This window comes from Anguilla rostrata, chromosome 7 (assembly GCF_018555375.3).
Source record: "Anguilla rostrata isolate EN2019 chromosome 7, ASM1855537v3, whole genome shotgun sequence".
NCBI classification, from domain to species: Eukaryota; Metazoa; Chordata; class Actinopteri; order Anguilliformes; family Anguillidae; genus Anguilla; species Anguilla rostrata.
In genome coordinates, this window is record NC_057939.1 from 50490293 (window position 1) to 50517550 (window position 27258).

The 27258-nt window shown below is 42.7% G+C and overlaps 3 protein-coding genes across 4 annotated transcripts in view; 2 read left to right on the forward strand and 1 right to left on the reverse strand.

Moving 5' to 3' along the window:
* LOC135259944 (receptor-type tyrosine-protein phosphatase delta-like) overlaps positions 1 to 3603 on the reverse strand; it is a 550399-nt gene extending 546796 nt beyond the window's left edge. For both annotated transcript variants that reach the window (XM_064344912.1, XM_064344911.1), the window contains exon 1: positions 3464 to 3603. The gene's annotated coding sequence lies outside the window, so the exon portion shown is untranslated. The remainder of the gene's footprint in view (positions 1 to 3463) is intronic.
* Positions 66 to 5301, forward strand: LOC135259945 (5,6-dihydroxyindole-2-carboxylic acid oxidase-like). The gene is made up of 7 exons (XM_064344913.1): positions 66 to 655; positions 1121 to 1443; positions 2249 to 2453; positions 3507 to 3674; positions 4039 to 4218; positions 4396 to 4542; positions 4716 to 5301. The coding sequence occupies exons 1-7, from the start codon at positions 268 to 270 to the stop codon at positions 4922 to 4924; spliced, it is 1620 nt and encodes a 539-aa protein (XP_064200983.1). The 5' UTR covers positions 66 to 267; the 3' UTR covers positions 4925 to 5301.
* A 1446-nt stretch (positions 5302 to 6747) lies between these two features.
* On the forward strand, positions 6748 to 12872 carry LOC135259943 (leucine rich adaptor protein 1-like). Its single transcript, XM_064344907.1, has 2 exons — positions 6748 to 7423; positions 11150 to 12872. The coding sequence occupies exons 1-2, from the start codon at positions 7208 to 7210 to the stop codon at positions 11549 to 11551; spliced, it is 618 nt and encodes a 205-aa protein (XP_064200977.1). The 5' UTR covers positions 6748 to 7207; the 3' UTR covers positions 11552 to 12872.
* Positions 12873 to 27258: the final 14386 nt, after the last annotated feature.

Consider the following 27258-nt stretch of genomic DNA (forward strand, 5'->3'; position numbering starts at 1 on the left):
CCTCCCAGTCATGCGCTAATCTGGTATTTAAGGGCTTGAGTTTGTCTGAAGTGGGGACAATTAGAGCAGTGGGAACAACTGACGAAATGATTTGCTGCACATAAAAGTACAGTGTACGGCTCATATTTCCTTCAGATGTATAATTAATAATTAGACCAACTTAATTCTTCTCGTTGTTTTGGTTTCAAGTAAAGAATGGTAAATAACACAATGCAAAAGGGATAAAACCCTTTCTGACATTTTTTATTTATTTATTTAAGTGCTTTTATGAAGGTGCCTATTTATTTTCTTCTCGCAAAAATGTGGAAATATGGGTTTCTGGTCATTTTATTCGCCGCGGTCGTGCGCTCCCAATTTCCAAGGGAATGCGTGACTCCGGAGGGACTAAGAAGTGGTCAATGTTGTCCCTCTCCAACGGGAGCACCAAATGATGACTGCGGGTCCAGCACGGGACGAGGACAATGCGTGTCAGTTATCGCGGATGGTCGGCCGCATGGTCCGCAGTATCCCCATGACGGTCGTGATGACCGGGAACGTTGGCCACTGAGGTTCTTTAATCGCACGTGCCAGTGTAACGGGAACTTCTCCGGTTACAACTGCGGGCGGTGCAGGCACGGATTTACAGGAGCGAACTGCGACCAGTCAGTTTCTGTTGGTAAGATACTGTAGGCCCAAATGCTGAGGTAGCTATGCTGTTTAAATTGAACCTGGACATGGCTACAGTAGCCTGGCGCTGTACATAATGAACGGTTTCTGGCCTCCACTAATCGGTAGAAACAAAATTCCATCATATGGGGCTTATCATTGCTTGGTACTCTACTCCTTCAGGTCACTTTGCCACTTTTGAGCATGACAGTTCTGGGCCGATTTAGGGTTTAACAAATTGATGATTTAAAATAATCATGTGATTTCAAACAAATGCTGAATTAGACACGTAACACGTGAATGCTAAAGAAGTGTGAGAAATAGTTCATAATATTTTACTATGACTATCAATTCTGGTAAACATGCGAGGTCATTTCGCAATGTACCACAGGTGTGATTTCATCATCTAATTGTTGATCAGACTATTGATGAATAGCCGAAGTAAGAATGGCATAACTGCCTGCTTTGTCCTCAGTACGTAGAAACGTGATGCTGTTGAGTCCGGACGAAAAGAGAGCGTTTGTGGACGCGTTGGACCAAGCAAAACGCACGGTCCACCCGGATCTGGTAATCGCCACCAGGAGATACGAGGAGGTTTTCGGTCCAGACGGCAACACAACGCAGTTCGAGAACATCACCATCTACAACTACTTTGTGTGGTCGCACTATTATTCGGTCAGTAAGACCTATCTGGGGCCCGGGCAACAGAGCTTTGGAGGGGTGGACTTTTCTCACGAAGGCCCTGGTTTTGTCACCTGGCACAGATTCCACCTTCTCCAGCTCGAGAGAGACATGCAGGTGAGGATAGATCTATACTAATGTCAGAATGTTAACCTGTTTTTCGGTGCTTTATATTCATCACACATTGCACAGTTCATATTCACTAAGTACTGCGTTGCTGTGTACATATAAAACTTAAATACCCGTTGCACATAGAATCTAAAGGTAAAGCACCTGATCTACGCACAAACGTGCTGTCAGAGAGGATTCCAAAATCTTTAGAATGAATTACGCCTGCGCGAATCCTATCACGGCTCATCTTCTGAAGCATACGTATCACTGTTTTGGAACACTTCATTCATAGCTCTTCCTGAGAGAAAAAAAATCAGATTACACAATTTCACAGCCTGTTTCAATCAATTAAACATTTCAACACCGTTAAAGCGTTTCAAATTTATTTTCAAATACAAAAGGAGAGCTCTGGCTGAGTTGGTTGTTACCACTATATATTTGCCTTCATCAATTTAATAATGACAAACTATATTGGAAATATTATAAATGACAGTGAAAATGAATGCTGTCTGACATTTGCATTATTTGAATTTACGTCAGATTTTATCATATGACATTTGCTTTTAATTTCTCTATAAATTACTTATTAGGCCTACTTTATATTTAGTCTCTTAAGTTAATTTTGCAAAGGCATTCCTACATGGCAACTGATGTTACGCATGGTTTTCGTCTTTTCTCTCTCCTTGAATGATGTTCGTCGTAGTGCAAATGTCTTGCAGAAAATGCCTTCAGTAAACATCCCGCTTCACTTTTGCACCAAATGTAATACTTCCTATGCAGATAATGTGATATTTAACATATTTTAATACAGGATATGCTCCAGGACCCCTCCTTTGCGCTTCCGTATTGGAACTTTGCGATTGGCGGCAGCACGTGCGATATCTGCACCGATGATCTATTGGGCGCGAGAAGCAGCTTTGACCTGAACTCCATCAGCAGCAACTCTGTCTTCTCGCAGTGGCGCGTGATCTGCGACGGTCTGGATGACTACGACACTCTCGGCACCATCTGCAACAGTAAGCGCTGTGCTCGTCTTTTCAAATAGCCGTCTGCCTGCCGAGCTCTACTGTACTAGACCGTATTATAGCCCCAGTTCTTAATCAAAGCCCATTCTGATCATCGTTCATTCAATGGTGAATCGAGGAGAGTCACATCCAAAATTAAGATATATTACTTACGTGTCAAAAAGTACCCGATCCTTCATGCTTTTGTTTTCAGATTTAAAATTACTCAGACTTGAAGTGAACTCATGACTGGAATCACTGTTGAAAATAAAGTTTTATATTCACTGCTTTAGTTAATATTCTCGCACATTTTTCTCTTGGCTGCTACCACGTCTTCATAAAATAAACTACCGAGATGAGAATATAGGTGTAAATCTGCCGGTTCATAGAACTGGCAGTCTGGCTGGCCTGGACCAATTAGGCATGATGTGACATATGTTGGATGCTTTTCAGATTTTTCCATGTGACCACACAACATAATAAATATAAATACATCAGACTGCTTTTCAGCTTTCATGTCAATGCAAAACTGCACTATTGCCACATAATGAGTACATATGTTCATGTATGAATATGTCAATGTACACACATATGGCCAGTCTCCCATGGTCCCATTATTCATGGAGGGACCTTTAGCCCACAACCATGTAGGCTTTAAAAAAAAAAAAAAAAAAAAAATGTGAATAATTGCTAGAATTAATGTTTTTTTCTTTTTCCTCCAATAAGCCTTAGATTGAAAACTAAGTAATACCAGTGTTTATTTCAGTCATTTGGTTAAGTACCAATAAGAGGTGGCAAATGCATATTGTGTGTGAGTGTGTGTGTGTGTGTGTGTGTGTGTGTGCCTGCATGCATGGCATGGTGTGTGTGTGCATGCGTGCATGCATGGCGTGTGTGTGCGTGCGTGTAAGCACACCCGTATTTATACAGGCTGAATCGGACAGCAGAGTTGGTGGAACAGGGTTTATACTGTATCGGATCCACTGCAGTGTCTGGTGTCTGTTTGGGAAAACATGACTGACCTCGGCGTCTGGCGCGCCCCGGTGCGCTCGATCCGCTCGGCAGGCTCGGAAAGCGGCTCCATCCGGAGGAATCCGGCCGGGAACGCGGCCAGGCCCATGGTGCAGCGCCTGCCCGAGCCACAGGATGTCGCCGACTGCCTGCAGCTGGGCGCCTTCGACACGCCCCCCTTCTACTCCACCTCTTCCGAGAGCTTCCGGAACACCGTGGAGGGTGAGTCTCCCGGCAACAGCCCGTCTCCCTCCCCTTCCCTGCACGAGGGGGCACATCATCACTGTGCTGTAATACCTGCTTATGTACATTTGTTTAAAGATGCTCTTCTGGCTGTGAGATGCCATTACATTACATTTAATGTCCATTTAGGCATTAAGCAGACAGTTTTAATGCAGAGCAGCTTACCAACATGCTTTAATAAAGGTTTGGGCAATGAGCAAATGCTGTGTTAAGTCATCAGTTGCACGACAGACAGTAATATTCAGTATACAATCCAGCAATATAATGTGAGGTGGAATACTACACTATGCTGAATTTATTTCCTTTTTTCTGTTGACCGAGCTGGATTTGTCCTTGTTGCTAGGCTACAGCGCCCCCCAGGGAAACTATGACCCTGTTATCCGCAGTCTGCACAACCTGGCTCATCTGTTTCTCAACGGGACCGGGGGGCAGACCCACTTGTCCCCAAACGACCCCATCTTTGTCCTGCTGCACACCTTTACAGATGCTATTTTTGACGAATGGCTCAGAAGGCACAGCCCCGGTAACGTACAGTCGTTGTGGTTGCTACGGTTTCCTGTCTGTCTGAATACATGGAGCTATGCGGTGTGTTTTCAGTGCTACATGTTTATTTAAAATAAGAATAATGCATCTTGTCATTTGTTGACCTGCCCCTGGGACAGGTAGATAACGTTTTCTCTCCTGAATGGAAACGTTACAGACGTGACGGTTTATCCGTTGGAAAACGCTCCGATCGGCCACAACCGGGAGTACAACATGGTTCCCTTCTGGCCCCCGGTCGCGAACGTGGAAATGTTTGTGGCCGCCCCTGAAAACCTGGGTTACTCGTACGAAGCAGAGTGGCCAGGTGAGCAGTCCCAGAAAGTCCCGGAATGTCCCAGAATATTTGCGTCGCTGAGCAATATTCCATTCCCACACTGTTTGGAGGTTTCATGTCATTCCTGGGTTACAAATTCCTGGGTTTTTATAATTCAAAAAAAATTAATGAATTATTAAAATGTCCTTTTTTTTTTTCGGCAGCGCCCCCGTACACCCTGACGGAGATCATAACCATGACGGTGGTGGCGGCCCTCTTGGCGGTGGCCATCGTTTTCGCCACCACCACTTGCGCCGTGCGTGCGAAGTCCTACGCCAAGATGGAGGGCCGGCAGCCGTTGCTGGGGGAACAGTATCAGCGTTACTCGGACGACCGCGACAGGCCACAGGAGAAAACCCAGTCTGTCGTCTGATGCTGTACAGCAGGGCACTGATGAGCTTGATATTGGTTTTATTCATATATATAATTCAGACACATTTGGTTTTACATCTTTAAAAATGGTGCAAGCGCTTCTTTTGGCATGAAGATCCATCAAATAACTTCTAAGCAGCTGTGAATTTTACCGTAGAAAATAATTCTATAATTACATAAAACCATAACACTGACTTGTAGCAATGTAACTCTGGTACATTTGTATTCCATGCAAAGTAGCTAATGTAAACCTGCAGACATTTACTGGAACTGTTTGACTTATTAAATTGCATTCATTATCAGTATATACTTTTTTTTTCAGTGAAGTGATTCCAAAACATTTATTGAACAATAATAAATGGCCTTTTGATTCAAAAACTTGTTTTTCTATGATACCACAGAACTAATACATATTATACATCTATTTTTAATACTGTACAAACAAAAAACTACCTTTGTACATGTTTGTGGTGTCCACAAGGGGGCGCACAAACAAACTGCAGCACATGCTGAGTTTTGTAACTCCAGAATGGGTAAAGAGAAACAGAAGTGCAATAATTGGCCTGAATTTTTCCCAGTCAGCAAACCCAGGATGAAATAGGCAAATATCATTTTACTTAACATTCTCCATTAATATCTTCTGCTTTTCCGTATGAAAAATACTGAAAAAATACTAAAGAAATAGTTCTACTGAAATAAGCCACCATCTGTCTCTAATTGCATGTGCACTATACTGTAAAGAATTTTACACGAACAAATTGCTTCTTCTGAATGTGGAAAATCTCTTTAGACACATTTTATCCTGCATGAATCTAAAATAAAGTTCCCACTGTGCACATGCTTACGAGCAGCTACAATTTTGCTTCCAGAGGTTAAGATGGTGGGAGGGAAAGCCTGCAAAACATGAAACTGAGTTTGGAAAACACGGGGATGAGTTCAGTATTCAAATCCTTATGGAAATGCTTCTCAGCAGTGGCTCGTTGGATTTACTCCAGGGCTGAGGTGGGAGCTCTGTTCACATCTAATATTTGAGGCTTCAGAGTGGTATGTAGGTGTATATAATAAGCAAGCATTTGTCAAAGTCATAAACCTAGTGTATTACGGTAGTCGAGGTTGAGCGTTTAAGGTCAAAAACAGACTACACACTGATTTTTACCTCGGTCGGTGCGGTTTTGTGTTTAACCAGGGGCAAAATGGGAACCTCATGTGAAAATGATAGGGTAGAATGTCAGCATCCTCTTTGGAGAGGATTTTAGTCTAACACCTCCCCAGGGCCAGACCTAGGGTTCTGGTGGCCCTAAAAAGTAATGTTGTTTTGGCCCCAAAAGTGTTTGCATTCTTTTTCTTTTTTTAAATTGTGTGGTGCATGGATGGTTCTGTCCCTAAATGACTGCATAGTGTTTATGCCAGAGGCTGGCTCTGCACCTCCCTGTTTAAATTAATTGGGACTACATACTTAAAAACTGACAAACAAGAATAAATGTTTTAAAATGTTTTTGTTTTTTTAACTAATGTTATGTATAGGGTGCATAAATAATGTATGAATGTTGAATAGATGCTTAGAACAAACAAAATTTTTTAAAAAATAATAAATTGCTGTCATGTAATCCAACCAGGAAAAATATTTAACAAAACCAAAAATTCCAAAATGACAATATCCAGCAGGAAATGTCTGCAGTTACTATGCGTAGTTATACCGTAGTTTGCACATGAAGACTACGATTATGCCGGCGTTCTGTCCGTAGGTAGCAACGCGTTCACATGAGTGTGAGTTTGTCGTTACTTTACGGTAAATGGGCGTGTCAACTCGGGTCCACCTGTTTGAGGGGTGTAAAGTTTCTGGAGAGGAAGTTTATGCCGAAGCCGCACGCTGTCCCAGTTAACCTCTGCCTCAACACTGCTGGTTAGTGGAGTACAGAAGCGGCCGGCGACAAACCAAGGAACTCATTCACGTGTCTCCTTCGCTGCGATACTTGGCATCTGAGCCATCCGTTTAGTTTATCCGTAATTTCTTTACAGTATATAGCGCGTCGATTGTCTTGATAGACACAAATTGCGATTTATACAAATCTATGCGGACACTGGATTAAGTTTAAAAAGCAACAATGTGTCTAATAAAGGACGCTAGCTACTTATCTTAAAAGTTTGAGACGCTGTGGATCTTTTGCGCTGTGTTTTATCAACGACTTTTACATTCATACAGTAAATTAAACCCACGAAGACGATTTTAGATTGTGCTTTCACGTTTTTAAAAGTCGGTTGTAATTTAGCTACAAGTTGCACAATGGAAGTGCACAACGTCTTGCCGGATTTTAAAGACATCGAGACCAAGTTGGGTCGCAAAGTTCCCGAGGGTCTCATTCGTTCATTCACAGAAGGGGGTCTTCACGAAACAAAAGATGACAATAACCTGGCGTCACCAGCTGTTTCTGTTACCAAAGCAAACACAAGTGATTTAAAGCGTTTGGAAAACAAGATGAGGTTTTTAAAACAAGAAATGGTAAGTAATACCTGACGTTCAGTTTGTCGTGGTTTCCTGTGCTTCTTGCAAAGTTAAAAAATGCAGAAATTCATATGAACTTTGGCCTAGCAGTTTAGAGCTGTCACTTGCATTTTTGTACCGTAGCCTATAGCTTGTATAGTGTAGACTTGAAAGATACAATAAGCAAACGTTCGATGTCACAATACCCGTTTAATTGTCGGATCAAAGCTTTGCTACAAATATAGTTCGCTATCTAAATCTTACATAATCTAAATCATAGATTAGTTCTCTAAACGACCAGGTTAGCTTGCCAACTCAAAAGCAAACAGCTGGACAACAGCTTTGAAGTAGTAGCCTATTCTGTGGAAGCGTTTCCCGTTATTTCCGTTTATTTATAGGTTTAAGTGCATCCTTTGATGCATAATTATCTCGTTTTCAATTATCAGATTGTTGGAAATAATGCATCTGTAATTATGTGAATCCATTTGGATCGTTTTGATCGCATAACCGTGCGTAAGATACATTACGGAGCTTGGCTGCATTGAGTTTTTTTTTCTTCTTCTTCTTCCCCATCACGTTTGAATAAATCAGGCAGCATGACATCACAAAGTGGATACATTTCCTTTCTCTTACAAATAGCAGGGTGTCCAGTAATCCAGAGAATGCGCCCCTTAAATGTATCTTTTGAAACTTTCGGGTGGAGCTAATTTCCCCTAATAAATGTGCATGTATTTTAAGACCTATGTTTCATCTACTATCACTAAAATCCATGGACAGATGGTTTACTCCACGGACCCGGCTGTTCGGCCACCATCGTAGTTGTCGCCAACCTACGAGGTGGCAAGAAAGATGACGATGGTCTAATTGCGAGTCAGATTTTGCCGTCTATGCCTGCAATGACGCAAGCATTTTACAGTCCTGGCCAGAGATGTTTGGCTGTAAGGCGTTCAAAATTTTTTATTTTTTTATTTTTTTATTTTATTTTTTTTTTTTAAGGGAGTGTGGCTGTCAGTCCCACACTCCAAATATAGTAGTATGTGTGCCTCCAGAACAGGAAAAGGAGACATACAGTTTTATTTGATATGTACAGTTTTTGACAAAATTAAAACTTAATTGTTTTTGCTGGCTGGAAATCATCCAAACTCTGGCTGTGTAACAATTGAGTATTGCATCCCCAGTTAATTGTCTCCTAACCTGACAGCACAGTTCTCTCTTCACTTAAATTGAAATTGTTAGAAAAAAAGCCAGCCTGTACTTCTGTTAGTCCCAGTCTTGTCAGACTAATTGCATATTTAGGCCACCTCGGGCCTTCAGACTGATCTTAAAACCAACACTCACAATTTAGCCCTTAATCCAATCAGACTGTCTCCCTCCAGGGTGACTGGGGTGGGGTGGGGGGGAGGGGGGTGTTAAAGTTGGACTGTAAATCGCATACCAGTACACAGCAACGAGAGCAACGCCTTACTTCACAATATCACACCAATTCTCACCACGACACCTCTTTTCATACCACACACAGCTTCTGGCTACCAGACGTCAACCTGTTTCCCCACCAATCTGGGACCATCACTTTGATGTGAAATGCGGGCGAAACCATCAGCACTACCATTTCCTTTAATTCATCTTTCACTTTCCAAGTTGCCCCAAGTATTAACCGGCATTTGTCAGAGGCACTGACCTGTGTACACACAAGCTACAGTAGCGGGGCTTACAGTGCATGCGTTAGCCTTAGCCGACGATGTCACGTGAGGTACCGAACAGCGCGTTTTAAACTTTGGGCAAATAAAAACGCGCTGCATTTGAAGTGCGGCATAAATGGTAGCAGCTTCGACGTAACTGCCGCGTGGATTACCTCAAGCGGTGGCGTGCTTCCAGCAAGCCCAGCTTTGGCCAGTGGAAGCAGGTCAGTGGGGCAAAGAGGCCATTTTGAACGAGGACGGAACTGGGCCCTGTCATCTGTCGGGGCTGCTTTACATGTTAATGCCCGTTACCGTGGAAACGGAGCGGAACGTGTCGCGTTCGCGCCGGCCTTGTAACAGAACTTTCAAACCATATAAGGTTTCAAAACGGCAGTTTTTCCATTGGTGGAATAAGTTTTTGATCTGAATCTTTCAATTTTCAGAGTAATTGAGACTTATTATTTGTTAAGATTGCCCAGTAACATGTTTTCACCATGAGTTTGCATAAAGAGTGGCTATATTCATGATGCTGTCATTGAACAGATCATGAACTAAGCAGGATTAGAACAGGGCTTTGTTTTTATGAAACCAGACGTCTGGATTATAAACACTGAACCCGTTGCCCTCCATGTGAAACAAAGCTTCTGGAGTAACCGTAATCTTCTGCCTCTGTCCATTAAATGCTGCCCAGTTTCTGCCCATGAGCTTGTGTGAGATTTATTTTTCTTTCACGCATTTTTTTTAGTATCAGGGTGCAGTACATATTCATAATATTTGTAGTTATTATAAATTTGAAAAAAAGGAAAATACTCTACCATACCCATTACCATGCTCCAGCATTAAAGTCTAAACTGAAAACACAGAAAAGCACACAGACTTAGCTCAGGTACTGGTAGGCAGTGCCAAGACTACTATCAGGGCCTTCAGCATCTTGTAGGACTGCTGATCTAGGATCAGTTTTGCCTTCTAGCTCAGGATGCGTGATCCTGATCTTACATAAGCACTCCACCTCTTCATGAATACGTGCCTAAAGCCCAAATTTACAGACACAGCTTTATGAATACATGGCTAAAGCTCATACCAGCTTAAATGGATAGTTTGACGTTGATGAAAAAGCAGTTAAAGTTCAACTTAGATTTTCATAATTTATTTTCCTTACAGTAACAAACTACAAGTAAGGACAGAATGAGAAAATTAAGCCAGAAGTGTCAAAGCGTACAGCTTATTTCAGCATAAGGCATAGGCCTCAAGTTTTGTATTTGAGGCCACATAAAACTGGCCTGTTTGTGAAAGCCTGTCTTTGAGTGAATCATCCCTTGGTTTGGGACTGGAGAGTCTGTAAGAGGCTTCTCCAGTTACGCACCGGATGTCAGTGTCACATTTTGGGGCTCTTGCCAGCAGAGATAATGTGTCATTAGTAAAAGATGAAGTCTCTCCGTTTCTTTCTGTGGTGAGTAGAATTACCGGTTGAAGGCTTCTGTCAATCTTTATGCGAGTGCGATGGCACAGTGTCACTTTTTCATGCGCGGTATTGCAGGTTAGTGTAGAGTAATGGAGGAGGATGATTTTTAAAAAAAATGATGATTTCACATTAAAGTGACAAGATTCAACAGCAATTGTCTGTGCTGGGCACAAGTGATACAAAAATGCAGAATGGTTCTGATGGTTTAAATTTTGTCAGAGGAATCATTTTAAGAAAGAATAATGAAGTTTGTGGAGACAGTGTGGGGCTTTCTATATGGCATTAGACTCCAAACCCAATATACATATCCCCCTGTGCAAGGGTTTGATTCCCCACCATGGCAACTTTTGTACTGTGATCCCATCCCCGTCTATAACCCTCCCTGCTTTTCACTTGTCTGAATAAAGTAGAAAAATGAAGTAAGGAGGGTGGATTGTCTACTCTCCTTTAAAAATAAAAAAAAAAAAAAAAAGCTTAGTCTTATATTTGCTCAGAGGCTGAAGCAGCATCAATCTCTGTCAATATTGTCACACTCCTCTCTGCCGTCTGTTATTTTGCTCCTCTCTTTCCTAACGTAACTTTCTTTCCGTTTCAAAACCACAGGCTAACCTCCGCGCGATCGACATAAAGCTGATGCACCAGCTGCTGTCCATCAACGAGGGAATCGAGTCCATAAAGTGGCTCATGGAGGAGAAGAGCACGCTGGCCAGCCGGGACAGCAGCCTGACGGGCAGCCTGTACAGCCTATCAGAGAGCCCGGACAACTCGCTGAGGGGCAGCTGCAACAGCCTGCAGGACGGCAGCGACCTGGACGGCATCTCCATCGGGAGCTACCTGGACACCCTGGCGGAGGACCTGCCCGGAGACGCCTCCCCCCCTCCCTCCGTCTCTGACACGGAGGACCGCTTTTCGGACGGGCCCGCGATCGAGGACGAGCTGGAGAAGCCCCCGCCGCTCGGCAAGGGCCTCAGAGCGGATTCGGACGAGTACTACTGCTTCGGATAGCGCTAAAAAACCCCGCGAGGGAGGGAGGGAGGGAGGGAGGGAGGGAACGTGCTGGTCGCTTTCAATGTCGTCAGATGCTTTTTGTTTTTGTTTTGTTTTTTTGGAGGGTAATCGTCGTGGTCTTGCTGCTGTTTAAAGCCTGGAAGAGAAGTCACAGTGTTGGCTTTCGTAGGTCACTGGTAGCGTTGTGCCTTGTTTGATCGGACAAGGTTGCTAGCGAATGACAGAATCGCACAGGTTTTTGGGTGCAAGCAATCTTTCATTGATTTAAAATGATTGAATCTTTGACCTTAAAAGTTTTTATGTAGCCTTCACTTGAGGGAAGATGACTGAGGAGGGAATCTGTTCGTCGTTGTTTGATGCCGTTTACATATTATACACAGAAGTCTGCTCTGGTACCTCAGTGTCTTAACCACTTTGAAAGACTTAAATTACATGGTGTCGTTACAAGTTCCTTAAAGAACTTTCAGAACCAAGTCGTTTAGTAATAAGGGATTATGGGATCATATGTGTTTTACCAGTCTTTGTGGTATTAACGGTTTCCTGCTGCGTACTGATTTTTGAGGAAGTTTTAAAGTATTTTTTGGAGGAGATTGAATTGGACTACATTTCCAGGCAAAAACTCTGTATAACCTGCACCAAAGTGCATTTTACAATATGAATATGCCAAATGCTGCATCGTCATCCTTTCATTACCATTCATTTATCCTTATACTGCACTTGCTTTGACCCAATTGCTACTCACAAGTTTGGTTTTGTTGATGGTGAAATATTTGCTTAGGACTAGCAAAAAAAAAAACACTTGAATAATTTATTTTGTTACATCAAAGTAAACATATTGTCTGACCATTGTACAGTATGTTAAAACACTTGTGAATACATTTTAGCATATTGTTAAACCTTTTTGAAACATTGTTTGGTTGTTTTTTTGCGGCTTTATTCCTTGAAAATGGCATTGATTTAAACGTAATTGGAAACAAAAGAAGAGAATAGAAGTAGTTGACAGGCGATGACTACTACGTGTACTGTGATTACTTTTACTTTGGGGAAGTTTCTTGGTCAGACTGAGCGAGAGATTAATTTGTTCTTTGGCCACCTCCTTCAATCACAGCCAAAAATGCATTGCTGCTTGGAGAACCAAAGTCCTGTTACTGTTGAGCCAGTAATATTGAATTTTACATTTCCCATCTAACATTTTACCTGTTTTGAGTGTTAACTCTGTCAGATGTTCTCCTTGTTTGTAAGTTATTGTTTTGGTTAATAATATTTGAACAGAAAAAAATATAGTTCTGTTTAAAACAATAAATAATATATTGAACAATTATTTGTAAATGTTTGTGTCCATGTACAGGGTGCATTTTATATAGGTGATTTCTTTTCTTTTTTTATTTGAACACGTCTAATGTTGCAGACAAGCCAAAAGCCACGTACTGTAGCAAGATTAAAACCAACAGATCTGGTTTTGCACTCAAACATTTCTGTAAATTTTGCATTCACCCTTGACCATCTAAGAGAACAAGTTTTACCAAGTCGTTCATAAATGAGGGAACCATGGCAACGCCGAAAACAAAGTTAAACAATCTGTACATTTTGAAGGAAAGGAGTCAACCTTTCTCCCCGCTTTCATGGAGACTGTAAAACAGACGGAGTTCTGCATCACAATGCTTTATGGGATTCCCATTTAAATAGCAAATTACTCCTGCCTTGGCTGAACTGTAACTTAACTGAACTACTTAATTCACGCCAATGGCGACGTCTTGCTCAATGAATAAATAGACAGGACGTCTTTAAAAAAAAAAAAGTCCACATCTTCACTATGGTGAAAGAGGCTCTTGTTGTTAGTATTAATCTCCTGTGGGCAATTTACAGTAAGCCTGTGTGTCTTTGGAACAGAAATATTCAGATGTTTGATTTGTGCATTTTCTTTTTAAATTCCTTCTTTGAACTTGTGTGAATGCACTTTAACACACTCAATGGGTAAAATATTTGTCTCTGAACAAAATGCAGCATTCTAATTAAGATTCCGCCAAAGCCACCGTCCCTCATTATTCTTCACTCAGACTATTTACAAAAGTATGGTTTGCAATAAAATCTAGTGTCAGAATTTTTGCAAATTGTGTCCATTCCCATACATTTTATTTTAGTCACAACCCATTAATTTTCAACGAATGCACAAATAAATTACTCATTTATAAAAAAGCCTAAGATGTTCTCAAGAGTTCACTGGCAACGCATATATCATCAATTGAGACAGAGTTTTTTTATTTTATAGGGAAAAATGATAAACAGAGAAATAAGGCAATTTGTTATTGGAGATACTGGAGGAATATAATTGAGTTTACAGCCCGAATTCACAGAGGAAATGGATTTATGAGAATGGCTAAAGATCCGATTCCCACAAATTAGCGCAGAGGACCACTGCTGACATTCCTCACAGAGTTCTCAGACAATGATGCCATCAGCCCCCTTCATTCGATGCCTTCTCCTTTCGTTCAGAGTCTGAACTCAGTCCAAAGCTGCTTACGGATTTCCTTTTTTACAAAATAATGTCCAAGAAGACTCTGTTTCTTTTAACGGCATACTGGCTTGGATAAGGTCCAGAGTCAGTATATTTAAGGCGAATCGGGCATATATTAACTTAGAATAATATGATCAGAACCTCAGATTTGTCATAGTTTCAAGTCTCCGTCACTGTAACCACGAAAGAGAAAACCCCATACTATTTTCATCACTGCATATGTTATGTCCATAATACTCCATTAAGAACATTAAGAAGGTTCTGTTGGGAATGATGTGCAGACTTGTATTTTAAAAGGACACTTTTACCATTTAATGATAGATTAAACATGATGCAAGTTATTTTTCCCCTCAAGCAGGTATTCATTTTCCCAATAACAAATACCTGGAGCATATGATTGGTGACAAACAAGGTGTTTATTGCAGTTGAGGCCATTTTCTTTTTTTTTTCGAATTCAAAGATAGCTGGTGTGTGTGCCCCTGTCTCACTACTCCTGGCTATTGGCACACCTTAGTGTCTTCATACCCTACTCAAAATAGCCGCCTGCTCCAAATGTGCCTGAATGTCTGTCTCTTTGGACGATTCTAAACCATTTTAATTACGGCAAACCATCTTCTCGCATCTTGCTCGATGCTCATTTAACACATGCTGGCATTTAATTCTGTTTCATCTGAGAGAGAAAGAGAGAGAGAGTAAGTGTATGTGTGTGTTTTCTGCAAGGCTCGCTGTCACCTAAGCAGCAGTAGGATTAGCAAACTGGTTTATCAGCCTGAGGTATTAAGATGTCCCAGAGTTCATGTGACGTGGTTCTCTGTTTGGTGAAGTTTTGTTTTCTAAGGGCAAGGTTAAAAGTACATTGTGCCACAGAGCAGACTGTTTTTCCTCCACCTCTGTGCTGTGGTTTTGGCACATTTCACATTAAGTAACCCACAACCACACCTCTTTTCCTGGCGTCTACTCACGTCTGCAGTTTTACATTGTTTGATTCACCAAAACCAAACACCAATCAAGCATCTACCTTTTCACTACACCATGGAATGCTGCTGTAATTAGTTGTAAATACACACAAACAGAAATAGAACAGACACCAATTCAGCCCTTCCCAAAGGAAATGAAATATACTTAAAAATATATTCAAATACATCAAAACTATGCGAAACGTAAAATGGCCAAATATAGTGAAAAATACACTTATTTCCAAAAAGGCCACATTTGCGGTATATTTCAATACTTTCCATTTCTGTTAGGACTCCCATTTCCAAGGTTTAAACAGAAGGATGGATTTGTACACTGAATTAGTGATGATTCACACAGGATGCCGTACGTCAGGCAGGCACAGCACACTGCAAATCCTGTTTTACGCAAATCATCTCATCAGGTAAGAACAGGTATGGTCGGCGTGCTCATGCAGCGCTAACCCTGGGGGTATATTTTAAATCGCTGGGGAATGTGGCGGCACTCAGCGATTCCAACCATCCCAGCAAGCAGCACAGCCACTGACGTAAAACTGGGAACAGGCCGAGAGAGAGCCCAGCTCATCTAGAGCCAATGGGGTCTACAGCCTGGGAACCGGTCAAGCAAGGGCCCACCTCATCCAGACTCAGCCAGGTCTACAGCCTGAGAACAGGCCAGGAGAGTGAGCCCAGCTCACCCAGACCCAACGGGCTCTACAGCCTGGGAACAGGTAAAGAGGGAGAACCCACTCACCTGGAGCTAGCCGGGTCAAAACCCTGGGAACGGGCAAAGAGGACGAACCCACTCACCTGGCTCACTGCAGGAGATCACAAGCGGAAAACAATGACCTATTCATCCGCTAATACCCTAATTACACCCCCTCCCCCCCTCCCCTGGCAAATTATTTCACTCAGCCATGATTTTTTTTAAAAAGAGGGAAAACTCCAGAGAGATCATCTAACAAATTGTCACCGTTGCTGGGTCATTGCCATGGGTCTGAAGTCGGTGGCAGGTATTGTGCAGAAGCTCACTGTCTAGCAGAGAGTGGATGCATGGGCTTCAGTGTGTGGCCTTCTGAAGCAAAGAGGAATTCATGAAGCAGGGCACGGATTCTGGGAAGAAGTGGGATTTCTTTTTTGGGGGTGGGGGGGGGAGAGTAAATTATGCATGTTTCACTTCTCGGTATTGAGAGAGAGGAATGAATAACATTGCTTTTAAAATATTTTTCCTTCAAGGAATGTATTTCTGTGGAAACAAACATCTGAAAATGTGCCAGTGCCAATTCAAATGAGCTTCTCTCAGCATATGGTTGGTTAACTGATGGGCATAACTCATTTCTGTATTTTATTTTTTCGGAAGTATGACTGGCTCCCCGTGTCTGAAAGGGAAACAATACCAGCGGTGGTTTCCCCGTACCATGACTTATGAAAACATTAATGCAGAGATCGTAAAATCTTGGCAACATAAAATGGAATGGACTCGCTAAAAATGTTTTATTTTCTTAAGAGGCATGTGCTCCACTTCATGGTAGTGCCCAGTAGTCTGTCCCAGCCATGAATCCATTCTGACTCAGAAATATTTGGCTCCTACAAATGGTTAGAAAATGTCTCATTTTGGCTGTTTAATGTTTCCAAGTGTAAAATAAGTATTTTGTTGGATGTGTCCCATTTGGTAGTCACATTGCCCATGAGTGCAAAACAAGCAAAATATTCTTGCCTTGTAAGATAACACGCACTCAAGTGCATACCAGTAAGAAAGGAAAGCACTGGAGTGTCATAAGAATTTTTGTATTCATGCGTTTAATGTACGTATTTTAGTGAATTTTAGTACATTTGATTTTGTATGAATTGAGGCAGTGCAGTCTTGAAAAGCATACGCACAGTCTCGCAGAGAAGTGACCCTCTCCAAATTATGGGCTATTAAGAAAATGAAGATACGCTGCATTGCTTAAAGCACTTTTTTAAAATAAAGGGATATTTTTGTAACAAAAAACAAACAAACTCGGACTTTAAATTAGTTTCTAAGTGTGGGTTTTTTTTTTTGGGGGGGGGGAGGGTTACGCTAAGCTCTCCCGTGGGAGATTAAATAGTACATTCCTCCCTGGGTTATTTACAGGTCAACACGGATTTGACTTTGGATGGGCTTGTTTCTCTACTTATTTATCAGGGAGATCTAATGCCATTAACTCCAAATATTTTGCTGTGTCTCCAATGGCAACCATATTTTTTTTCTATAATTAGAGCTGGGACACGCAGTCTTTTCAGTTAACCAATGGAATTAAGAGATTTGGAATTCACAGCAGCTTGTTTACCCTCAATCTGTCGTCAGTTGCATCTAATACTAGAGTTTGAAATGAAATGTAAAGGCATAAGTTATGAAAGAAACAAAGGCAACCAGGTGGCAAAAGAATAATGATGAAAATTAAAAGCATTATATTCCATAAGAAGTGGCAAAGTGCCAGTAGGCCACTAGCAACAAACCATTTCTCATAGATTAATTTACATTTGCTGGCCAAAATAAGTGGACTGTAACATTGTGTTACATTACATTAAATTCACATAGAAGACACGCAATGGACAGTAATGGAGAACATCAGAGTAACTAAGAATACAAAAATTCAATATCACCAAGAAGGCACAGAGGCCCAGCATGCAATCTATAATGCACTGGAACTGACGGCATACAGTACAATGCAGGAATTTATAAGACACTACTTCATAAAAATGAGTTAGCAAAGATAATATATGGATAAGATTTTCCAGCTGAATTGTACATTGTGCGAGGTGGAGACTTGACCAACCTTAAATATGAGCACACACTACCACATGATGCCAGTCACTGAGACAAACAAATGTTGGCGCATAGCAAAACACTCTGATTGGCTCAAATTAAATGAGCCAGATGATACATAACAGCTCCTTTTCCAGTTCACGAAGCCTCTTGCTTAATCAGCAACAATGCACTGGTATTACAAAACTATTCCTGCAGATTCCCACGATTGAACGGAGATACGAAACCATGGCGATTGCTCAGAGTTAGTCATCGAAGCCGGGGTGTGACCCCTGTTCTGTAACCATGACGATTTCACTTCGGACCGGCAGTCATCTGATGACTCACTGTGGTCTCGTTCATCATCGCGGAGCCGACCGCGGATGTCCTTAAATCACACGCTCGCTGTCCAGACTTAATTGACAGTTGCCATGTGTGAAGGACAGTGGTGTGATTATTGCAGGCCGTGTGGTATGCAGTCCAACATCACGTGAAACCGTGAAACCCATCTCAGGGGATTAACGGTTTGGCGTATAATGCACTGTCGATTATGGAAGTTCTTCTTCAGCAGAAGCAGTACAGTGTACACATTTTACAGTGTGACACTGCTGCAGGAGACTGCTGGGGCAGAGTCACTAGCTGATTGGTCCACACAAGATTCTAGAAGCAAGCTGATAAATGCAGGAACACCTTTCATTCAGTTACTCGGTACCATGTAGTGAAGTGTGAATTGTATAACCATGCATACAGATATTTGCTAAAGCATCCAACACCCAGCGTGAACATGTCTAGTTCCTGTGTAGTGTGTATAGTGCAACTACGTGACATTATGTATCCTGCCAGGTTTGACATGGCTATTATCGCTGTGATGTCAATATAAAAATTTAAAAAAAATATGTTTACGCATGTAAACGGATTAGAATCCTATTCCCTATACTGTGAAAATGAGTGAATTGAACATTGTTGGTTCACAGTTGAGATTGCGAAAGACAATGGAAGTTCCCTTTGTTATCTATGTAAAGGAACACAATTGCATAGAGTGGCGTGAAGAAGTACACAAATCACTTATATAGGGAACAATACGGGTTAGATTTATTCTGGCAAAAGGCTTGCTCACTCCTGGGGATTTACCTCTACCCATCGCATACCCCATGGTCATGATGTACGCACCCAGTTGCCGAGGCAACCACTAGCCATTCCACAATAACGGCAGATAAAAGCGAAGCACAATGGCCAGAACAAAAAAAAAAAAAAAAAAAAGAAAAGAACGATGTTCAGGAATCTAATCTGCCCGAGACACCGTTGTGCGATATTTCTTTCTCTATCAAAGGGGGGTTGTGACGGCGTGACCGGCTTAGGTTTCAAATAATTTAAAGCCCTTCACCTCGGTCAGCGCGTGAGCCGGGAACACCTTGATGCCCGTTAAAAGGCCACCGCACGACGGGCTTCCCTCCCCCGCCCCGTTTGATCTCGTCGGCCGAGAGAAAGGCTCCCGCCGCACCGGCGCGGCTCGGCGAGTCAGCGCTCGGCGAGCCCGGATCAGAGGCGGCCGACGCTCGAGCCAGGAAGCGTCAACTGTCAAAAAAAAATATCATTTGATCTTTGTTTCCAGTCCCACAACCTTCCCTTGGCCATATTAGGAATCAAAGGCACGCAGTGTCCCGCTGCTCGGTGGCGCTCTGGCCCCTCCCACCGGCTTCAGAACTTCCCTCTTGCGTTTGACAGCCAGCTCGCGTGTAAAGGCGAGACATTCGTAACAAACGACGGGCAGTCGGGGGGAAATGGGAATTATCAGAGCAACTCCGATCGAGTGAAACACATGTTCTTGTGTCCGTGGCAGTTATTTTGGCTGCTATACTAATTTATTGCGTCTTTCAACATGTCAGTATGTGCAGTAGGCCTATAAAACATCCTTGAAGAATATAGTGTGTCCCATTTTCCTTACCACACTAATGCACACAATAAGCAAAGAAAGGGATGATTTAAAAGGTCTTTAGTCAGAACTTCTCACTCACAATATCAAGATACAGCTCTCGCACAAAAAGAAATACTTATGTTATTTAAATAGCTTGAATATATACATTCAGCATGAAAACAAAAAGCAAAAAAATATGGAATGTTATTGCCTAATTTCATTGGACAACAAACAAACCTATTCGTGTGCAAAATGGTGGTGGTGCCTCTCACATTTAACAACATTGCAGGTCCGAATATGGGCGGATTTTGGTCAGTGTGCATCCCAGCTGGTGTGTGTGCGGTGTCCCAGACCACAGGAAACAACTGCCTTCACTGCTTGGTTTTGGAATGTTTTCATAGAGATGTTTGCTGTAGCTGGGGACCACAGAACGTTGGCTTCCAACAGAGCAACAGACTAGAGAAGTGGCTAAAGATCTATACAACAGGACCTATCGATTAGCAGACTGGAGTAGTGGCTAAATGTCTATACAACATTGCCATGTCCAAAACAGCTAACTTGCCTACTATTGAGTACACAATTTGTGTACTCAATAGGCAAGCAAGCTGTTTTGGGTGGCCCAAGGCCCATAGAGTAGCAGACAAGAGTAATGGCTAAAATCTAAACTGGAGCCACCGAGCAGACTAGAGCATTGCCTAAAGATTTAAACAGCAGGACCTACAGAGTAGCACAGTAGTGGCCAAGAGTCCGAGACTCTGGATCCACCAACTGTGAATTTAAAACCTTTAAACACTTGCATTGTGGCTCTCTTTTTCCAATGTAATTTGGGTCTGTTGTTCAAGCTTATGCCCAAACCAAAAAAAGTTTTACAATAAGTGCCAATATAAAAATAAAACATTCGCCACAATATGGTTCACATCATACCCCGGGCCTAAAACTGAACAACTCAAAAAGCAAGCCCAGGGCAACAGCGGCAAGGAAAAACAATGCCTACGATACGGTTACAGACAGAACGTTAACACCCCTCAATATCACGGAGAAAATGGCTGACGCCGATGGCCATTTCCTTTATGGCCATGCGCACGTTTGGAGCATTTTCCAGTTCCCACTGGCTGCGAGTGAAAAAGCACAGGGACGTTCGACGTCTACAGCGCAACAGTTTGTCTGGCTCCTCGGCGACGGCAGAGCGTCGACCGCCAAGAAGCGGTATTCGCTCATCAAACCTGCAGCTATCGCACGCATGCCCCGTAATGTCGTCCCCTTCTCAGTTACCGACAGGCCTGACTGAAGACTTTCAGTCACCCCTCGCCAGCGTTCGCTTCAAGATGCGAGATACGGCGTAATATCCGGAGAGGTCATTGATGACTCTGGCACCAGCCGAAAACCATTCATTCGGGCTCCGCTCCCCATTAAACATTATTTGCACTTGAAGGGATCTTGGAGCGCGCTGGTTTCCGATGCGCGATTCCATCAGGTTTAAATAACAGCCAAATCCTCTTTGTGGGGAGATTCGGCCCCTAGATTACCGCCGGGTTCACAATGAACCAAAGAGGCATTTCAGTTATAGGGTTTCAATCCCAGATTACTTTTTTCACCCCTGACAGCACACACTGACAGGAAATATTTTCTAAATCATTTTAGCATCTGTGCCGAGAATCGGAAGCCTCTGCAGATAAGTTTTCAAAGTAAAGCAAATGTAGCCACCTCCGATGGTGCAATTCTCAGAACTCCAGGGAAACATTGATGTACTCACATGTGAACAATAATATGCCTTTTAAGGGTAACTTCACCCAGGAATAAGTTTTTGATGGTCAAATGCATGATTCAGCAAGATACATAGGCAACCACAATTCAGAAAATAGGATTTTAAAAAAATGATAATTAGATAACATTGGAAGACCAACGTGATCAAATTTGAATGTGGTTTCCCTTTTGTGCCCATGCCTTTGTTTTGGGGGCTTTGTTGAGCATGGACTGGAAGCCTGTAGCTGTCTGCCTATGAGGGGGAGGGGCAATGGGGTTGCCAGCACATGACCGGTCTTTAATAGTCTCACAGGGCCACTGAGAGCTATAAAGTTCCTCAGTGCTTTGTTCCGCCGCCTCGCGCCTCCTCCCCCCACACCGGCCACCTGTCCCAGCCGACACCGCGGATCACCGCACCGCGGCCAGGCCAACGGCCGCGCCATTGTGCCGCGGAGAAAAGCCGCTTAATAGCCTGTTACCGATACGTCCCGCGCGGCGGCCGCCTTTTGTCGGGCTGGAGGCGCGAGGCTGCGTGTTGCGTCAATCGCCGTCCCCCGGCAACGCGGCCTTATCTTTTTCCAGCCCTCTCTCTCTCCGTTTTGCCTGTTGGATTTGCGCTCGCACGCCAGCTTGTGTTTCTGTGGTACGGCACCGGCAGACACGTTACCCCTCCACCCCAACCCTGCGTAACGTCAGCTGCGATGCTGAATAATTCATCCTGATTAATGACACATGAACTCACCCTTTTTTTTTTTTTTGCCCTGTCTGCTCCCTCCAAGCAGACCGTGAAGGAAGCCTTGTCAGTGTCAGCTGTTGTTGGTTTTCACCCCAACCCTCTTTTTTTTGCGCAACTGTTCTGGCTAATCTACAAACCTGTTCTCTTCTCAAAACGCATTTCTAGAAACTTGGCTCTTGAAACCGTGAAGCAGACTTCCCTGGAGGAGACGGCAGTGTGCTGCTGTGGTGAGCAGACTCAAGGAATGTGACAAGGCCAATCGTTAGGATATGAAAAGTGCCTTTCTACCGACTGACACTAGAATGATACTTTTTTGTATTTCTATTCTGGCTAAAAATGCAATGTCTTTTTTAGGGCTGAAGTGAAAATTGTGTTTGAATTGTCGTCTCATTTTGGAGCACCACTGACAAGATCATGATTCATCTGAAAAAAATACTGACCATTGGAAGCTGGACAGGCCTCAGATGAAATACCAACACAGTAAGGCTCAAATTTCAGCAAGGTTATGAGCCTAACAAGTAATGCTAATCTAACTGCTAATTGGGGCTAATGAAGGTTTCCTTTTGCAGGGTTATCAATCACCATTGGATTCTACCAAAGGGGACAAGCCTCTGAAAGTTTAATGTTTTTTTTATTATTATTTTGATTTGCAAACTTACACTGCGCACACCCCATGAATGCAAAACGTTAAATACAACATACCTGTATATCAGGAGTGTCAAACCCACATCCCAGAGAGCTGCAGTGTCTGCAGATCTTTGTGACTTCCTTTCTATCAACTGCCAATTAAGCCATTGATTAAAAAAAGGTGTGGATTCTCAAGCCAATTAACAACTTTGTTGAATCGCAGGTGCTGAAACTCACTGCTAATCTCCAGACACTGCGGGTCTTGGTTTTGGCACCTGTGTGCCAAGTTATGGCAACAATGTTTATGTTTGATTAAATGTGCTTGAAGGCCTAGCCATTGCTGTTCCATACAGCAGTTCTCAACTGTTTTATGGACCTCTTAACACAAAGGTCATTTTTTCCCGAAAGGGCAGGCAACTATTAAGTCCGTGTATTTACTGAGACACAGAGAGAGGGTCTATTTGTTGTGTAAATATGTTCATGTTTTCAGTTAGCTAGAAATAACAAACCACAGCTCCTGAATCATGCGCGATCTCAGCTGCCACACTTTTATCCACTATGGGCACAGGGTCACGGTAATATATGATTAATATAATTAAACATATTTTATGCGTATCATAAAGGCAGTTATGCTTACTTCGTGGCTCCGCTTGCTTGGCGTCCTTCTGGGCAGTCGCTTTAATGTGGAAGCGATCAAGAGCTTACAGATCAGCCTGCCGTGTAGCGCAACAGCTGGCGAAGCAACTGCGGCTAAACAATTTAGAAGGCAGCAGGTTTCAGATATATAATCTCCCTTTTAATGCGTCTGCTTTTGAATCTTTGCCACGACTGAGTTAACCTGTAATTCACTCTAACTGGGATCACAGAGGCGCAAGAACACCGAGTGGCCGTAATTATCCACAGGTGGCGCCAATTCGAAGAATTACAGCGCAGCTGGAACACAAACAAAATTTATCAGCACTCAATGCTGCAGAAGGGATGGGTATTGCTAGTGAGTGGAAGAGTTTACTCCCGTTGAGATAACTTCGGCGAAGCGAGCGTTCGCTGATAAACTTTAGAGCTTCTGACGATGACTCAAGAGCTTGTTTTGTGCCTGCTTCACATACTGAGGCAGTTTTCCGTATCGTCACCGCGTTTCTTCTTTTCTGTTTTTGGTCACGCAGTATCAGATAGCATATCAGCCTAGTGCTTAGAACTTCTGGAAGGGGTTCGCCACTGATAAGATAAAAAATAAATACATAAAAGAAAACCGAAGGTGCACGTAGAATTATTACACATTTTCTCAGAGACAAGGACTTGTCAGAGCTGATTGGTGCCTCGTTAGAGTTCAGATCGCATGTTTCTGTTGATTGTGGCTGAATTGTAGGGCTCTGCTTGAATTTGAAATGCCTCCGTGACATGAATTTGTACCACGGATCTCAGGGATAGTGAATTAGTGATTGCTCAAGTCAAACCGAAAGTCTATAAAATGAGCAAGGTTTGCGCAAGATGCCTGGCAATGTTAGCTTGAGTAGAATACTAAAGATAGCTTAAAAATACGTGCAATGGGCCTACAATATGCATTTATCCAAAACTAAGATTAGGCTATTTAGGTTCGAAACCATTTAAAATTAATTCAGTACTTTTTAATTTGTTTTTCATAATTTAAGTATTTTAATAATAATAATAATGTGTGTGTGCGCACATAATAGAATGCAATCCATGATTTTTTTTATTCCACACTCTACGCCTAACAGGCGTATTTTTTCTCTACCGTTCCTGATGTGGGACCTGCAGGAAGAGCATTGATCATCCATGTTGTGTCATCTTTTCCAAAATAAACTAGGGGAAATGGCAGTTCCAGACGTTATGCTGGAAGATTGAGGTGTCTCTGAAGCTCTCTCTCTCTCTCTCTCTCCCTCTCTCTTTAACTTGACAGAGACGGTATCTGTGGGGTCTCTCTCCTGTGGCGCATAGGTAGGAGGGAAACGGCTGTGAAAGTGATTTATCCCGGCACCTGTAACTTTGCGACGGAGGGCGAGGCGTCGCAGCAGATGTGCCGGCGGTTCGCGGGGGGAGGGGGGGCGGGATAAATCACGCTCTCTCGACAGCGTGCTCTTTTTGGGTTTGCAGCGGGAGGAGGCCACTCGAGTGCTCCCACAAAGGGAAATCTTTGTGTCATTGTTGTCTAAGGATAGAATGCCGTTTGCGGGACCTTTTCCTTTGAATGAACAAAGGCTTATTTGATGGTTTTTGAAAAAAAAAACGCTGGTCAGAGGGCAAAATAGAGTCAGTGTTGTTGGAGTGAAACGCTGATAAATGTAACGCTAATGCGAATTCCCAAGGTGAGAATCGTAACCTGACGCACGGCGGGGGTTAATGTGCGGGAGGAGAGATCAGTCAGCTCGCTGGAGCAGTCGCCAGTCGGCGGGGGCCATTGCACCGGGCTATGAAATAGGTATCGCGCTGCATTCATATCAGGTTATGAAAAGTGCTTGTAATGCATGCCCGTGGGAATGCTCCAAAAAACTTGGCAGACAACGCATAGCAGGAATTCCATTTCAGCCCACTATTGAAGCCTGGAATCGGCTGACGCTGTTGCCGCTGCTGGGACGGCTGAAATTGCATGCTTGCTCTGCGCAAATATCATTCTTTTCCCCCAACTGCTACCGAAATGAATTATTGACTCGTTAGCTTTGTTTTTTTGGCACGCGAAGCTGACAGCTTGCAGTCATATTTCTGAACTAGGGCACGGTCGCTCTCGGGCCTTTCATTAAGGGCAGGAGAGCGCTATTGATTTCCTTATCCCGAGGTATAGAATTCGCCGCGTGGCTAGCAAGGGCTTACTACACTGCTTTCTCGTTAATCTCACAGAGAATAGGCTACTTTGCATATGATGCTATACTTCACTTCGAATCAACTAAATGTAAATGGTGGGATAGGAAAAATACTGTATAGGAAATGTAGCCTAAAATGCCGTCGGCTAACACTCCTGCTATGAAGAGCCACAGACGTTGGACTGCATGTGATGTTAAGGCCTACTCATCAGGGACAAACTGGACTTGCCTTGCATTCTTGAAGCTCCTGCATGGAGCATGCGACTAGCGTACCGTGCTAACCTTTTCCCCTGTGCGCTGAACCATAATAATGAACACAGTGCAAGGGAGCCTGCTTTTATTTCATTACCTTGTATTTATTTATTTATTTATTGTATTGAGAAATGGAAATTTGCGCTTAATTCTTCTGATGGGGTCTGTTATTGTGGTCCTCTGTGGATCCGTCCTTCGTCATTACTTGACACTTGATAGGGGAAAGGCTTCTGTTTCAGAGGATGATGTCATGCGAAACGCTATTGTGCTCGCATTAAATACCCTGTGGCAAAACTGAGACACTAATATATATATTTTCTAATACTTTTCACTTGTAACATTGGGTTCTGTCTATTACTGTACGTATCATTAAAACCACAGCCAACTCTGACATGTCTACACAAGAAGAACTGTTACTTAAGCGCTGCTCATTGTAATGGGATCTACTGCCGTACTTCTTGCGGGTATTCAAACATGCAAAAGAATGCTCACGAACACGGCAAAGTAATAAGAATCCATGTATCCCAAACCACATGCATTGTGGGGTGGCCATGGCAGTTATAGGGTGGAGAGGGCCTTCAGAAACACCACACAGCTTTCTGCTGTGTTCAGTGAATGGAAGAAAAATAACTACTACTTTTCCACTACTTATTACTATATCAGGTATTATATATGAGGATCGATGCCACTTCTGTATTTGTTACAGTGACAAGCCCTGAGAGAATTAATACCCCTCTTCTTGACATAATAAAGATTACCAGCAAACAGATAACACTACACTTGCACCCATCCTGAAATTTCACACCGAAAGCCTGTTACCAAAACATACATGGCTGATGGTTCAATCAGGAATGGGAGGGTTTGTTTCATATCATTTAGGAGTACTTCCCAATACATTTACAAAACATTCCAGCTCAGTTTCCCCCCCAGTCCTCTTTTAGGGAAATAACTTTTGGGATAACTTTTCTTTTCTTTGTCTTTTCTGATGTGTACTGGTGTGATCCAAGTGACACTTGATCCTCTCTGTATGGTCGCTGATTCAACAACTTTCAGTAGCTATTCTGAATTGATCCAGAATGAAAAGACTCTATGGATATATGAATACATGAAAAGTTGTGTGAGATGCATCAGTTAGGAAAATCTTCTCTCATAGATTGACATGTTATTTCACAGATGTTCATAAAACTGCAAAATGGGAAGAAAATGACATTCAGAAATGAGTATTTATTTAAAATGAAACTGTCAGAATATACAAAAATTACCACATTTACCACCCCGTTGTTAAGCACAAGCCTGATAAACACATTAGCGGCAAAATATTTTCTCTCCCACTTTCATTCAAATCGCAGTCAGCAAAACTCTCTGGAATGTAACATA